The sequence below is a fragment of the Lutzomyia longipalpis genome, chromosome 4 (genome assembly GCF_024334085.1).
Source record: "Lutzomyia longipalpis isolate SR_M1_2022 chromosome 4, ASM2433408v1".
Lineage (NCBI taxonomy): Eukaryota > Metazoa > Arthropoda > Insecta > Diptera > Psychodidae > Lutzomyia > Lutzomyia longipalpis.
This window is the reverse complement of record NC_074710.1, coordinates 7,388,969-7,405,511: the sequence shown is the minus strand read 5'-3', so window position 1 is coordinate 7,405,511 and position 16,543 is coordinate 7,388,969. Positions and strand designations below refer to the sequence as shown.

The 16,543-nt window shown below is 33.5% G+C and overlaps 4 protein-coding genes across 4 annotated transcripts in view; 3 read left to right on the top strand and 1 right to left on the bottom strand.

The window, feature by feature from the left end:
- The first annotated feature begins 298 nt into the window (after nt 1-298).
- Nucleotides 299-2,883, top strand: LOC129795988 (caspase-1-like). The gene is made up of 4 exons (XM_055837586.1): nt 299-1,109; nt 1,198-1,451; nt 1,529-1,704; nt 1,767-2,883. Exons 1-4 carry the CDS (start codon nt 1,042-1,044, stop codon nt 2,154-2,156), a joined length of 888 nt encoding a protein of 295 aa, XP_055693561.1. The 5' UTR covers nt 299-1,041; the 3' UTR covers nt 2,157-2,883.
- A 1,484-nt stretch (nt 2,884-4,367) lies between these two features.
- LOC129795967 (uncharacterized) overlaps nt 4,368-16,543 on the top strand; it is a 50,733-nt gene continuing 38,557 nt past the window's right edge. Inside the window, exons 1-2 of the mRNA XM_055837555.1 lie at nt 4,368-4,717; nt 6,569-6,675. Of these exons, the coding sequence (XP_055693530.1) occupies nt 6,574-6,675 (102 nt within the window). The 5' untranslated portion in view covers nt 4,368-4,717; nt 6,569-6,573. The remainder of the gene's footprint in view (nt 4,718-6,568; nt 6,676-16,543) is intronic.
- On the bottom strand, nt 9,594-11,820 carry LOC129795980 (uncharacterized). The gene is made up of 3 exons (XM_055837576.1): nt 11,804-11,820; nt 10,115-10,260; nt 9,594-10,039 (listed from the first exon to the last, which is right to left on the bottom strand). Exons 2-3 carry the CDS (start codon nt 10,167-10,169, stop codon nt 9,594-9,596), a joined length of 501 nt encoding a protein of 166 aa, XP_055693551.1. The 5' UTR covers nt 10,170-10,260; nt 11,804-11,820.
- Nucleotides 14,613-16,543, top strand: part of LOC129795977 (prostaglandin reductase 1-like) — a 211,683-nt gene continuing 209,752 nt past the window's right edge. Inside the window, exon 1 of the mRNA XM_055837573.1 lies at nt 14,613-14,619. The gene's annotated coding sequence lies outside the window, so the exon portion shown is untranslated. The remainder of the gene's footprint in view (nt 14,620-16,543) is intronic.

Below are 16,543 nucleotides of genomic sequence, written 5' to 3'. Positions count from 1 at the left end.
GAAAATTTTCCGGGCTACAACTTTGTCTTAGACGATTATTTTCTAATTCAACGGGAAAATGCATTTTCAGTCCATTTTCCGAAACCTTGCACTTCTAACTTTTTGCCCCAACCATGGGGCAAAATGTTAGTTTGCGTTTTTTGTCCTTAAATTTCAATTTTATGAATTTATTTCATCTGACACTATAAAAGCAATTAATAATAAGATATTTGTATAACAATAATTAGAAAACTTAAAAAAAAAAAAAAAAAACCCGAAAATAAAATAAGAACGTGAAAGGGTTAATAAAACGAAAAGAAGCTCCAGTGGTAAAGAGAGCTAAAGCGCCACTCAATACCACCCATCACTGGGGTTGTGGGTTCGATTCCCGCAGCGGTTCGCCGTTTCTGGCCTGGCGCTTCCTTCCCTTTCTTTCCTTTCTACTCCACAGCTATTCCTTTCCTGCTCGGACGACTGCTGCCCCCAACGGGATGGAGCCAACATCAATATCAGCACCATCTGCGAGACGGAAGGGCAACAAGTAGACAGAGTCCCATAGTCGTGTGCCGGTCAATCAGCGATAATGTGCAGCCGCATACAGTAAGTGCCTGCGTTTGCGGAACTTCCTATATATATGGGACGGAGCCAAAGATGAACAGAGCAGTCTGGTGGCGGAGGGACAACGCTGGTAAAAAACCGATCTACACTGTGTGGCCTGCCGAACGAACACCAGTGCCCAGCGTCTAGTGCTGAATGATTGCGGAACTTCCCGTGCAGTCGCCACCGACGGGACTCTCCCCCTACAAAATCTACATTGTAACAAAAAACATTGTAATTGAGTAGGAATAAAGGGGATGCACAATAGGCCCACATGGGCCGCAGTGCACAAGGAGATGTAAGTCTCCGGGCCCCACTTAGCGTAAAGTAAAGTAAAGTAATAAAACGAAATATAAAGCCCAGAGTAATTCATCGTACATTTCGTTGGGTTGTTATCAGTTCCATTTTGATATTCGAAGTGAGAGGTTTGAGAAGTATATTTCTGCGGCTTCTAAGCTAAAAAAAATGTCCAGTGAAGGTGATAAGAGTGATAATGTGGATGCGAAATTAACTCTAATGCAGAAGCTAAAAAGGTTAGTATTGAATTTTCAAATTAATCTTATTCCTTCCTTTTATTTTAATAAAATAATTTAAAAAAAAATATTCCGCATGGACATGCAGTACCTTTATTACAGAACAAGATTCCGAGATGCAGCTAACTTCGGTGGCTGCTGACTCTGAGTACTACGACATGACAAATAAGAAACGCGGTGTAGCTCTTATCTTGAACCATCGTGAATTCAAGCGCATGCCCACACGTTTGGGTACCAATAAAGATCGCGATCGTATGGAGGAAGTGTTCAAGAAGTTAGAATTCGAAACAAGAGTCTTCAATGATCTAAATCGGAAAGACTTACGCAATCTCTTGGAGAAGGGTTAGTACCTAATAAAAGCTCAAGAAATGGTGTAAAGTGGAAAAGAAAAAAATCCTTTTCTCAATTTCAATTTTTAGTATCACAGGAAGATCATACGGACTACGACTGTTTGGTGGTTGTGGTGATGACTCATGGTGAGACCGGGTACCTCTATGCCCTGGATGACAGCTACAAAATAGACGAGTTGTGGCATGAGTTTACTGGTAACAAGTGCAAAAGCCTCATTGGGAAGCCAAAACTCTTCTTTGTGAATGTAAGTTAGCCCCAAATTTATCGCACAGTCTGGTCAATCTCACCTACTAATTATCTTATCAGGCATGTCGTGGCGAAAGATTAGATCATGGTGTAATGCAAGTTCGAGTTTTTACCGATCAAGTAGACTCAACGGCCCGTGAGGTGACTTACGCCATCCCATCGGTAGCCGATATCCTCGTTATGTATTCCACCTTTGAAGGTCACTACTCCTGGCGCAATCCTGAGAACGGATCGTGGTTCATCGAAGTTCTCTATGAAGAGCTCAAGAAATACGGCACAGAACGTGACCTTCTTACCCTGCTTACGGGTGTCAATAGACGCGTAGCCTATGAGTATCAATCGAACGTTCCATCGAATGTTAAAATGGACTCAAAGAAACAACAACCGTCCATTGTTAGTATGCTCAATAAGATCCTCTTCTTCACACCGAAGAAGGATTTTAATAACTAAAGACTTTTCAATGATTGATTGTGTTAAGTGTTGTCGTATCGTCTACAAAGTATTTACTCACTATTTCTTAAATACCTTACAAACAAACGCGCGGTGTTCTCTACTTAATAGACTAATAATAAAGTCTATAATTTAAACTAATTTCAAAATCATTGACATTTTTTTTAATTCTATTTAAAATTATTATTTTATTCTTAAAGTTATTTATATGATTTCAATAAAATTAAAATTATAAAAATAATTTAAAGGAACTCACATGAAAAGGAAGAGAAAACACGTACAAGCTGTAAGGAAAAAAATCTCACCTGAGATTCCCATTTACACTAAATTAGAATTAAACCACTTTAAAAATTCATTAAAGTACCTACATTAAAAACAAAAATTAATAAAATAATATATAAAAATAGCACAAAATCGTTTATTTCATTGAAAAAATGAAAAGTATAGGCCTAGTTCGAACTTCTTAATGTTTTTTTTTTCAATACATTCTTACTTAAAAGCGATAACACTTTTAATGTAAAAAAGTAGGATTATTAAGGACATAAAATGGTACCAAATTAAGGAATATTAATTTTTATTCAAAACCATTTTTCTTCAGCTCCAAACGGACGTGAATTAGACCACGTTCCTTTATCTAAATAAATTTTTCAGAATTTTTAAATATTCTACCTAACATAAATTGACAATTCATAACAATAATGAATAGAAAATTATCGAAAAAGAAAAACTCTTGGTAATATCCGGGTTAATTGGGTTTTAGGAAACTTAATCCCGATTATGGGCCTTATTCAGCGACCAAGAAACCCTTGAAATTCGCTTGAAATTTTGAAATTTCAGTACAAAATTCAAAGATTTCAAGGATTTCTTGGTCACTGAATTAGGCCCAATTATTAGATTTACGTAAATTAATTTAAAAAAGAAAACATTGTTTTCATACTTACCTTTTTTGGAGGCTGTATTCGTTTTGTAAGAATTGATTTTAAAAATTAAATGAAAATGAAAAGTATTTTATTTTGTTTTTCACTCTAATTCTGTTCTAACTTTTTTTATTTGAGAATTCAAAATAACTATAATCCGGATTTTGCATACTTTTTGGTGTTTTCCTTATGTGAGTGTTTTCCCTGTGTTTTGTTAACCCCTTCACGTCTTATGGGCAATACACTTGATTAAAACATAAAATATAATATTTTCATAAACTTAAGAAGTATAATTTTATAATTACCATAAGTTCACGTGGAAAGCTCAAAAAACATTTTTTTCCATTTTTCTTATAAAGTTCAATGCTTCACTATTCGAGCTGCTGCAAAGGGTTAACATTGCATTTGTATTTCTTCGTTGTTTCCCTCAATGTTTTACTAAAGCTCTATCCATTTAAATAAAATTTATTAATTTCTTTATAACGATTTCTTTGTATAAAATTTTCAATTTAAATATTTTCAATAAACTTCCAATACATTCAGAAAAATTGATAAATTCTTTCAATCAAAAAAATTCTTTCAAAATTCGTAAAATGGGATTGGTTTTGGGGGTGGAGTTGAATTCTTTTTTTTTCCATACTATCATTGAAGGTATTTATGATTAATATTTTTTAAACTACCGGCTTGTTTGTTTATTTATCTCTCATATAGTAGCTCCGAATTAAAAAAAATTCGATCGTTACCCCACAATCGCAAGTCAATTAATTACACGCGGGAACGCTTATCTCAAAAATTAACATATCCTTTTGTATGTACTACCATCGTTGATCAGTGGGAGATTTATTGTCCAACCTGTCTCAATTAATTTGTGCTCAAGAGAAAGACAATCTCTCATGAGTTGCTGAGGGCAATAAAAAATATTTATGGTGTATTTAATAAAAAAATTGGTTCAGGTGAATCTCTTGGCAGTATCGTCGCTGCGATTTCTTTCAACTTTCATTGACGCTCATTCAGCAATGTGCGGGCATAGAGGAAAAGAAAAATCATTAAAAATATATCATTTCCACTTGACTGTCAAATAGGGATTTTTTTCTCTTTTTCTTTCGCGAATGTCTCGCTCTTTTTTTTTTCCTTCTTTCTTCTTCAACCTTTCTTTCCCATCGATTGTGCGGTGTTGTTGTGTTCACCTCGAAAAGACAAACTCAACTCTCTTCGTACGGCTACTGTCTATCGCACCCAAAGTCAATTCATTAGTTTTGTATCTTGAATTGTGCAACGAACACACTCCAACGGATTGCGCGGTGTGTGCATTGAAACGTGCCAGCAAACGCAGAAAGTTCTTGGACGTTAAATTTTCCACAAAACACTCACACACCTGGTGCAAGAAAATCCACACCTTGGTGCCCAAAAAGGAGCTTTCATTGCCAGTGTTTGATTGACTTCTCTTTAAAGAGATCCCAATGTTTGTGCCTCCACCGTGTTTTGTGATCAATTGTGTAGATTTTCTTTAATTATTCAAAAAAAAAACTAAATTCTTTTCAATTTTCCTTCAATCAAGAAACAATTAATAAAAGAAGAAAAAAAAAAGAAGTGGAGGTGTTGTGATGCCATCGATTTAACAAGAAAATTCATCCTTGATCTCAGGCAAGTTTCTCACAAAGATTGCTTGATGAGTAAGTCCATTAGATTGCTTCGTTTTTTTTTCTCCTCTCTCATCTTCTTTGAAACTCCTCAATAAGATATTTTTCTTGCAAGTGCGCGACTTTGACCTTTAGTGGTATAATTGCAACAAAAATATCGCAACTGAATGGTGCTTTTTATCAACGTGGAATGACTTAAATAAATACACCATGAGCTATAACAATAAATACGTTCAGTGTTCTTCATTGAGGTGAATTAGAAAATAATCAAAAAATGAATGCAAAAGGAGTTTATTCATTTTCCACGAGGAAAACTCCTTAATTGAGAGAATAATCAGAACATACTTAATAATGTTGAGAATCGAAAGAGATTTTGAAAAGATATTGAAAAAATCGACAAATATTTGCACAAAAATGCAAACAATGACGTCACTAATGTGTTTTTTGTCTCTCCTATTACATAACTTTCATTAAAAAGCAATAAACCTAGAATTCAACAATGAATTGAAACAAGAAGTAATAAGAAAAGAATTACTTAAAATTAGACAAAGAAATGACGTCTTTCTAATGTGATACGTTAGGAAAAAACATGGCGGCGTTTTTATGTCATAAATCGTAACATTTTGTATATAAAATTGATTCTACTCTCCTTTAGTCTAAAGTGTAAAACATAAATTGAATTTGTTTATGAATAAATATTTTCTCCAAAAATATATTGAAGCCTGATGATGCAGAAAATCAGCTTTTCGAAACATCACATTAGCTGTCATAGCCGCCTGGTTTGAAAATTCAAATTCAAACAGAAGTAACCGATTTCCCACAATTAAATTCAATGAAACAAATAAAACGTCTTTAAAATGAAATTATTGTGAAAGTTCAATGAAAAAAAAAGCGCGAAAGCAATTTGTCCTCATTTGGTACATTCATCATTGTTTGGGTGGGACGCATTGAGAGTCTTCTTGAGAAAATTGCATGGGGGTTAACATACAAAATACCTTCATTTATGTATGTTTAAAATTGAGATGCATTTTCAAAAGGAGGAAAAAAGGTGCGAGAGAGAGACCTCCTATAAAATGGAAATATATCAATTTTGTGGCATGCAGAAGTTAATCTCACGAAACAAATCATCCCACGCTGTTTGGTGCAAAGGTAGTGAACCATTTTGAGGAATAAAATGCACGCGGAGCCGTTTTTTGTCTTGGCAAAGCAAGGTTTTCCAGCATTTCTCATTTTAATATTAATGAAAGTGGCAAAATCACAGGCTATATGTATAATTATATTGCAAGAGAGCATTAATAGAGATGTCATAAAAAAACGACCATATGTATATAATTTTCTGTTAGCGCTCTGCGAGAACAATTGCATTGACCATGGCGCACGGGTATTTTATTGCTTATGGGTGTGAAGAAAACTTCCACATAGCTGCGTTGATGAAAAGAAGTCGCCGTGGAATTCAGCGTTGACCAAAATTAAACTGTTTTTCACTGCTCGTATAGAGAAAAAATAATAATACACAAACCACGAGATTTTTCCCATCATTTTCAGCCATGGCGGCGCTTATGTTTGGTCTGGCGGGAGCGACAAAAGGTGTTTGTCTTACAAAACACCACTAAATTTATGATGATAACTTTTATAATCAAATTGCCATACCACATAGCCACACACTTTGCCAATTTTGCATTTATTGTTCTTTGTGTGCCTTCCTACCTCCCCCCCCATTTTGAATATAATAAATTTTTACCTGTAATTGGATCATGGGCTCACGTACATCGTGAGATGTGGCGTGCACAATCACTTCATGATATCATATAAATTTCATTTTCTGATTTATTTTTCTTTTCATACGAAATTCCAGGTGAAATGTTTGAAAACATTTGCGGAAGGATGAAATTCTTCACGACTGAGAGGAGAGATTGCGGAAATCAAGCAAAGTCAGGAAAGCAGACTGTTGTTGTCTTTGAGGTAAGTGAACTTTATTAGATGCTTATTAGATTAATTGTAATTCATTGGGATAACCTTGGAGGGAGTACCTAAACACCCCCTAAAAGTTCAAGCAATTTAGGTTTTTCTTTAAATGTTTAAAGATTTTTCTTAATTCTAAAATTAAGTGATTTTCAATAATTTTTCCTTCGTTAAATTTTTGAAAAGAAAAAGAGTTTTTTATTCTTTAAAGCGTTATTTTTTTAATAAAAAAAACGTAGAATGTTTAAAAACATAAATGTTTTAATTAAACGCAAAACGTTAAGAAACGTAAAACGATAAAAAAGCGTAAAACATTAAAAAAAAAACGGCAAAGTTAAGAAAAATAGCCAAAACTGTTCGAAGAAACGTCAAGCTTTTCTGTAAGAAACGCTAAGCTCTGGAAAAAACCCTTCTAGAAAAAAAAACACCGAATTCTAAAAACGTAATAAAAAAAATTAACGTCCAGTTTTGAAAAATAGTAAAAATCGTTAGAGTAGGAACATTAGACGTTTGAGAAACTTCAAACGTTAGAAAAGAAACGTTTCTGTCTGAAAAACCTTAAAAATTAAACAGAAATCGCAATTTTACAAAAAAAACATCAGACGTTAATTTTTAAACAGACTATGAATTTAGGAAGTTAAGGGTTCTACTTTATAAATAAAATTAAGAAAAAATGTGATTTACAAACGTTAGAAAACAAATGTCAAACTTTAATATTGCATAAATAATTGTATGATAGCTAATAATTCAAATGCTATGGCGTTAAAATTATTTGTTAATTCTTATTAAATTCTTTTTAATACTTTTTATTTAATTTAAAAAAAAATAGTGGAGAGTGGAGCAAAAAAATTACTTAAGGATTTGGAAAAAGCTCATGGCACATTTCTTCAGGACATTTTCTGCCCTACAATTCTTTCTCATATCATTTTGATCTATCTTTTGAGCTTTTCTAAACCCTTAAGTGACTTTTTCCCCGCTCTTTCCCTGCCCATATTTATTTTCCTTTATACCGAGCTTTATCCAGCTGTCTTTAGTTTTCTGACAATCTCATTGATCCCCTTTTGATTAAATGAAACATTTCTGATGATCAAAATGGAATATTTTTCTCAAAAAAAAAAAAAAAAAAAAAAACAATAATTTTCTCGTCAAAATTCAATTTATTTAACACACTGACGTTGAAGTTTGTTAATTAAAACACCTCAAGAGAGGAATTCCCGCATGTAGATGGAGGAGAGCCCAAAGTGTGGCAAATTGACTATGTTCGAAGGACATGTTGTGATTAAAATCATGAAATCGTGATCGGAGCGACGGTTTTCCGATTTTACACACAAAAAAACGGTGATCAGGGTGGAAAGAAATGTGAGTCATTAGGTAATTTGGGTGTAGTTTTTTTTTCTTAAGTAAATTGCCCACGATGATCATTTCGAATTGTGCCATAAATTGCTTCGTCCTTCTACGATGGTGTCTCTTGAAGTGAATTTTTTCTGCATCTTCTTAAAAGTAAAATATGGGAGGGAAGTTCTTCAGTCGACATAAATTATGTGTGGGTTGCTCTTGATGATCTTCACTTGCGAAACATGCAAGAATTTCCCAAAAAAAAAACATTCCACAGAGATCACCAGCAATTTGTACGATCGATTAATTGTGCGAGTGATCTTTTCTTTCGCGAAGGTGGCAATTTATCGTTTAAGATCAACCCATTTTGGCGGTACGCGCCATGAGATTCATGAAGATCGCATTTTGTTGGATGAATTTAAATTATTTATGATGGTAATCTGTCAATCACTCCTCACCATTAAACCCTCCATGTGCGAGATCTTTTTTTTCGGCTTGCGTGGTATGCGAACTTCTGGGGAGCTCACAAAATTGCTCTGGAGCGACTGTTGGTGGCATTGTTTGTTACATTTTGCCGCCAAATGCGAAGTCTTTAGCAGCAATCGCTTTTTTGGGTGTGATGGTGGATAAATTGCTCGCACGATGATCACTTCACAAGGTCGTTTGCTCTTTTTTCTTCTTTTTTTTTTTACTTTAAAGCAAAACCTTTTCACCCGAAGATCGCGACACAATTCCATCATTTTTTCCAACCGTGCGTCTTCTCACATTTGTTACTTCCAACACGGTACAATGCTTGCATTTAAGTCGAGGAAAAGTGAATTCCATCACACAAAATACTATATGATTAAACAAACATTCCAATTTATCTTGGGCATGAGAGATGATTTAATTTGAGAACGTGCGATGATCAATGTGGTGACATTAAAGAATTGGAAAAGGGAATCCTTCACATTTTCAATATAATATTGTTTGAGGATTTTCATGTGTGCAGAAACCCATTCACACAAGGAAGGTTCATCTTCACATTTCACTTTTAACGTTTTATGATTCCTCTCATTTGAATAAGTAAGAAACATTATGGAATGAATTTTGCTACCAAGGGGTGTTTATCTGGTGAATATTTTGGTTTTTTAAGCGAATCATCTGAATATTTCCGAAGATCTGAACATTTCACTTCACATGATAATTTTTTTTTGCTAAAAACGCTAAAAACCGAACAACTCAAAACCGAAAAAAATCCAAAAACTTATTTAGGACTTTTCGATTTGAATTTAGTCTTTTTTTAGGCTTTAAAATATTTTTTTAAGTTTTGTTAAGAGGCAAAAGAAGACGTTCTGACTGAGAAACCTCTTCTAGAAGCATCCACAGAAAAAATATCGTGATAAAAAGAGCGCATGTTTCAATATTTCTATGTTTCACGTGGACGCGGAAAGGTTAAACAAAACATGATTATTCCATAATTTCAAGTATATGGTTTTCTCTTTACAAATTGCTTTATTCGGAATTATCGGAATTATGGAATTTGGATTTGAACATTCATATTCAAAAATTCTCCGTTAAATACCACATCATTGCAGTTGTAGTTAAGACTGCTGGGAAACAGTTGGTGAAGCTGGATCCGGTGGAGTCCATGAATTTCCTTGGAGAGCATCAATTATCTTCTGAACAACTACACCGGGCAGAGGAATGACAGTTTCCAATTGTGTTCCAGCTACCTCCAAGAGATTTCCAGCCTCATCAACGACAACTTCCAAAACATTTCCAGTGCTATCAATAATTTCAACAACAACATTTCCAGCTGAATTCACAGAGGCCCTCATCACTTCTCCTAAACCATTTATAATATCCGTAATGGTTTTATTGACTTGCTGGAGGAGTCCCGAAACAAAAGAATTTGCATTTTTTATTGCTTCGGTGATAGTATTTGTGAATAGTGCCACAGAGCTTGTTATATGATTTTTGAGTCTACTCGCAGCACCTTGTACTAACTGAGTAATATTAGTTACTTGATCCCAAAGACCTGGTCTGGCTACAAAAAAAAAAGTTTAGGGAAAAATAATTATTAAAAGCAACAACAAAATTTTCTTTTGATTAAAAGTCTTACCAAATGTTGGTGAGAGCACCAAAGCAACGGAGAAGGCCAAAAGAACGAATCGCATCTTGGTTAAGTTTCTTTAGCTTGAGAATCTGCTAAACTGATACCCTCATCTACATTCCAGGAGCTTTTATACACCTTAAATCGCGAAGAGTCTTCATCAAAGCAAGTAGATTATTACGTATTGAAACATCTGTGAATTATTTGGCTTTACTTTGAACTTGTTTTAGGTTCATTACTAATTTTTAGCAATATGCTTCTGTTGCTATGCCTCAATTCGTGATGTCTAATATAGGTGATCGTGAAAAATTTATTTGACTTCAAATAGAAGTCAGTGTTGGTTCTTTTCCAGAGAGAATCTTAATTTAAAACCTCTTCGACTTAAATAAAATGAGCTTTAGGCTCGACTTGTTTAATTTTTCCTCGTGTACAAGTGTTTTGCTTTTAATGAATTATTTGATTTTCTCCTCTTTTTTCTCTCCCTCTTCGAACAAGCGAATAATTTTGTTTGAACAATTTTTTATTAATTAGTTTCATTGTTAAGTTCTTTTTAATTAAATATTTTAGAAAAATTTGAAGCAAACAGATGAGATCGAGATGGGAACCGATCTGTTTAAACAATTTTGAGAAAACTTCTTGCCGAAGAGACCGTCATAGAATTTTTTAAAAATTATATCCAATGTGTGTCAGATCATCCAGCGACGTCTTGCTTTACATAAAAAAAACCCTTTAAAGTCTCAAAAACAAATTTTTCAAGTCTCTACTACCCATTTTCAGAGCAAAGAGCTTTTAAAGTGCCTTCAAAAATATTAGAGTACGTGCTTGTCTAAATTTTTCATATTATTTAAACATTGTTTGGTATTTATGCTATGAGAATGGAGATATTAAATGTTGCAAAATCAATGCAAAATCACTCACAAGATGCTCAATGAAGAAGGCAGAGCACTTTGGCAAAAATATTTCAAAATTACACATGATCTTTGCTGTATCTGTGACTTTTTTTCTTTCTTCTTCAAAATATACATGCAATATGCTGCTCCCCCTGGTATTATATGCAATTTTCATGTTTAAAAGCACAACATAGTGGTACGAATAATAAAACACTCCTTTTTTAGTGTGGCAGTGCATTTGGGTGAAGAGTCCACCATGACTGACAATAAACAATCCGCGCGATTCTGTGTGTGCCATCTGGAGCCCCCAAGGTGATGATCGCAATTCGTGGGTAAAGTGAAATAAATGCGATGAGATTCAATTGATGGTGGAAAATGTCACTAAACATTGCGATATAATTTCATGATGAATAAATTTAAATGCTTTATCGTGAAGCTGAGATATTTTGGGAGCGTTGGGGTTAAAAGATGAGCACAAGAAAGGGAAAAAAACGTCTTTAAATCCATAAAATTCGTCTCTTTTCTTAAATATTTAGAGTTTTACAAATTTTACAAAAAGTTTAACTTAAATCCATTAAATCAAATCTCAAGTGCCAAGAAGCTATAAATCTGTGGCTTAAGCTTTGACTTCAACGAATTAATTCCAAATTAAACCTCGACTTGAACCCTAAACCTGCTAAAGAATTAATAGAATAAATTATGAGAATTTTAGGGAAATAAATTTTATATTAACGATAAAAATATTTCGAGAGAAAAAGGCAAGTTTTAATGAAAAAAGAAAAACCTTAAAATAATGAAATCTTCACACGTTTTGCGATGCGGCAGGAAATTCCGTGCGATGGTTGTGAATCGAATGGCAGATTAAAAGTGTTTGTGAATAGGAAAATACCAAAATCGTGACACGATGGTACCACAAATGCACATTTAGCAATGATCACACATTACCTATTGACCGATTTTGTGAATTTATCGAGTCACAAACACTTCCAATCTCACACTCATTTCTCCCGCGTCCTTCCCCCCCGTGTACCTCGGCCGAATGCAGCCCATTGGAGCTGCTGGCTGGGAATCTTTTTGCAAAATTTTCCGTCGTGTGGTAGCTAAATATTTGCGCACTGTGAAGAAGAAGCAAATGAAATGCCAACGATCTGACTTGAAATTATTATTATTATTATTATTGCCTCAGTGAGGATCATCACACAATGAGTGTGATTCTCAAGTAAAAGCTCTGCATTCAATTAACTCATATACTTATTTATATGGCCTTTAAGTACGCGATCTTATCTTGGCAAATACCACACTTGGAGCATTTTTCGTATTTCACTGCCTGCGGCGCTTCATAAGGTTTATGATTATTATTTGATTAAATCCTTCGTGATGGGAAAACATTTACAGTATCGTGGCTACTCATTGAGACAATTTATTGCAAAAAAAAGCTCATGTGTGATGAGCTTTTCTTTGCAATCCGTGCTGCGGTATCCGTTTATGGTTAAACGAAATGTATGTAATTTTTCTTTTGATCAAACAAGTGATCATTATCCAGTTGATCTTTTGGATATTTCCGAAGGGAATCTATTGGAAATTGTGGTGTGAATATTTAAGATTAATCCGCAGATTGAAGATTCATTTTTTGTAGCACTCAGAGAATTCTCACGGTGGAATTATTCAAAAGAGCAAGTTGCTGCTTCATATGCATGGAGAGATGATCAAAATTGCGATTTACATTAAGTTATTTCATTAAAAAAATCATTCTGTGAAATACAGAAGCATTTTTATTTCTCTTGATGACAAAGCGATAGTGGGGGGCTCTTGGGATTAGCAACGTAAGGGCATTTTATGAATAGAATAAAATCATTTTCTCATTACAACAAGTACGAAGAAAATAATTATTTAACGATTTAGCTTTAATCTGATACGATAAATTCAGCAAACTGATGTAAATTTTATTAAAAAATATATTTAAAAAAATTAACAAGAGATCGTCATTAGCACTTATTCACATTGCAAGAAGAAAGTAACACTTGATATTCGATTTCAATCAATAAATTTAAATTTATTGCCTGATCATCAATATGAATTAAGGCAAGATAAATATTCTCCATCTGCGATGATGTCATGCACCGTGGTCTTTTGTCCAAAATTTAACCCACTTCACGATATAAACATACAATAAATATATAATGTGGATGTTGCAATGGAGAACCTTCTTCAGCGTTGATTTTGTGTGTAAGTAATTAGTGTTGAGTGGATTCAAACAACAAAGGATGCAACACAAACTACACAAAATTGCTTGATATTTTCACTCGGTGTGGTGACCTCGTGGAATTCAGGTGAAAAGTGCCAAGAGAAAATTACTTTGACGCTAATTTGAATTAAATAGAGACTAATTTGCGAGAGAGAGAATTGAAATTTATGGGCAAGGAAAAACAAAACACAGAGAGAAAATTTCGCAACCATCACCCTCCACGCGCTATGCTACTAAAAGCATAAAAGAGCCAAAGAGTTTTTTATGCATCATTTTGCACGAGGAAAATCACCGGAAAAGATCAAACGAATAAAATCAGTGAATTGAGGATGATATATTGAATTGCTCTTGTGGAAAAATTGCAGATGAATGCATTTGAGGGTGATCTGTGTATATACCGTATATACGTACTGCAATGTACACAGAAAAAAAAATTGGTAAACGAGTTTATTCGTATTTATTTGAGAGAGCCCATCATTTGAAGAAACAGTTGCCATACACCGTGATCTTCTGGGAACCAATAAAGGATAAGAAATCATCCTAGATTTTCCATTTTTCATCAGGATCAGTAGGAAAAAGCCGGAAAATATTTACCAGATTTATCTAAAAACGCAAAAAATGACGTAACTATCGTATTTTTTTATCTCTATTGATGCATGAAGTTTTTTTCTTTCTTCAAACGGCTTAAAATTATGACTAAATGTCATTGGATTATGTATGAGTTCTATGTGTCTTAACCCTTGGTGGATTTTGCTGGCCAAACTAGCCAATTCGACTTTTTTTCAATCGCTCAAGAATTATAATCTATTTAACATTTCGTGATAAATTCTACATCTGTGTATAGGGAACTTTCATTACTTCAAGATCGTCGAAAGAAAACTTGGAAAAATATTTTCTTTTGAGAGAATATGAAACACAAAATTTTGAGGTTAAAAACCTCGATCCTCCAAGTCTTATTGAGCAACATTTGCTAACAAACTTTTGTCGAAAATAATGATTTTTACTCTAATTTTATTTTTTAGTTATTTTATCTGTTTTTTTCCAGAATGCATAAGAAACTATTTTTATTGTTTAGTACCAAAATTCCTGTAACGTGTTGAAAATTTCAGTAAACTGTAGACCAGCTGGGTTAACTGTATTGATAGAAATGACTATTTTGTAAAATGTCGCGTAAAAAATTAAGGGTATTATACCTGTTTTTAATTTATTAAGTAGTATCGATATTTTACCAACAATTACCAACGTGTTGTTAATACCAACACTTTACAATTTTTAACCAACATTTACCGATTTACCAAAATTAATTTTTAGTGTACAATGTTAAGGAAAACTGGGATATTTTATTTAATTTTCTAATTGTAATAAACTTTGGGGAAAAAGCTCTAAAAATAATTAATAAATTTTAGACATTCCATTGAAAATATTTATCAAAGAGTCAAACCTTGAAAATAAATTCTTTGTTTCTTTTCTTAATTAAAATAAATGATTCGTGAGACATTTTCTCACAAAAAAGCTCCCTGGGAATTTTCAATAAAGTGCGCGCGCGTACGAAATTAGATCTGTCTTTTGGGTGCGATATTGCACAACATGGAAATCATCATGATCTCCCCATATTGAGTGCAATACAATATCACTGGAAAAATTATTAAAATATAAAACAATTTCAATATATGGAGCGATTTATAACGATTTGTCAGTTGACAAGAAAACATGAATTCCCTTTCAAATCACCTTCTCAATTGGCCATTTGGGACAAAAATGTGCACCTTTCCATGCAAGACATGAGAAATTCTTAAATGAAAAATGGATCTCACGACCTTCCCCCCATATTGACTCTAATCCCAAGGCACTGAGTAGTGCTTTTTGTGTGTGTGTGTGTTGGGGTTTTGGAAAAGAAGAAAATGGGCAAAGAAGAAAAAAAAGGAGATCACTTAGAAGGTATTAAAAACATGTCATGTTGCAATGCTGCAAACTCTCCCACAGTTCACATGAAAATTTGCAATGTATGTGATCGCGTCGTGGCGAAGAACCACCAGCATTTTATCCACACATGAGGAGTCCATTGAGTGGCATATAAAGTGAGGTGAACCAGAGGGAAAAATTAATTAATTGCAACATCCACGGTGTTCTTGCAAAGTTAATCTCCAATCAATTGCAACAAGCGCATCATTCTATGTGATCGTGCTTGGGAATCAATTGACTGATCCACTTAATTGTAATGGACTCTAAATGGATATGTTTTTCTTACTTAAATCCCATGCTCCTCTATTTATGATTAGGCACATAGTGCTTCTCGTAGTTAGCACTGGAATGCACCGCGCGGTGTTTATGCTCTTTACTCCCATCATCACATACATATATGTACGTACAACTCTATCATCTCCAAACAAAAAATCGCCGCGAATAGGTGGAAAAAAATTGACACACAGCACAAATTTATTATAGCAATAAAAATTCTTATTGAATCCATTCTTGTTGGGAATTTGATTGACAGCTTATTGGAAATGCCACTGATTAAAAGGCAATCGCACAAGATGTATTGTGATTAATTACTCCCCGCGAGCTTGAGATCACTGAATTTCTCCTCGTGAAAATTTTAATTGGATTTATTTCGCAATAAATAGCAATAATTCTCAATTCTCTTACTCATTGATGACTTACTTCTCTCATTTGCCTTATTGAAAGCCCCCTTCGAAAACGATTAATAAATGGAATTTCATGCTTTCGGGCATAACCCTACTAGTTGCTCTACGTTGAGACAAAAAGGATTCCAATTTACAAAAAGTGAATTGCCTTTTGAATTATTTCTACAAGGTTAATGCTTGAATCTTTAATGAGAAGAATTCTTCTTCTGTTTTTTTTTTTAAAGAATTATTAAAAGATAATTATTTCTCACATTCTTGATTTTTAACCCATTTATGGCGGCAACTTTTGCTACTTTGGCCCTGGAGTTTTTTTTTTAATTTTCTTAAAGTCTAATGTGCAGAAAAGACAATTTTCATAAAAAGTTCTTAAAATTTACTTAAGAATTTCTAAAACTTTTCTTTTAATCAATTCTATTTACCTTTAAATAAAACACTTTTTTTTTTATACAAAATGGACAAAAATCGGTTAATGAAGAAACTTTCTGTTGAAATTTTAGTTCTCTTCCATAGAAAGATTCTTATAAAATCTAAATCAAAAATAAAACGAATTTATAAAGTTTCTTTGTTTTCAAAAGACAATTTTCTTTACAAAATTTTATTAAAATCGGTTAAGGAGATTTTTCTAGTAAATTAAAGCAAAATAGGTACTTACATTTAT

What these genes read in the sequence shown, in the direction of transcription:
- LOC129795988 (XM_055837586.1), top strand. Translation starts at nt 1,042, where the DNA reads ATGTCCAGTGAAGGTGATAAGAGTGATAATGTGGATGCGAAATTAACT. An exon ending in CTAATGCAGAAGCTAAAAAG is followed by an intron (nt 1,110 to 1,197) that starts GTTAGTATTGAA and finishes ATGGACATGCAG; the next exon opens with TACCTTTATTACAGAACAAG. An exon ending in ACGCAATCTCTTGGAGAAGG is followed by an intron (nt 1,452 to 1,528) that starts GTTAGTACCTAA and finishes TTCAATTTTTAG; the next exon opens with TATCACAGGAAGATCATACG.
- LOC129795980 (XM_055837576.1), bottom strand. Translation starts at nt 10,169, where the DNA reads ATGCGATTCGTTCTTTTGGCCTTCTCCGTTGCTTTGGTGCTCTCACCA. An exon ending in GGTGCTCTCACCAACATTTG is followed by an intron (nt 10,040 to 10,114) that starts GTAAGACTTTTA and finishes TTTTTTTTGTAG; the next exon opens with CCAGACCAGGTCTTTGGGAT.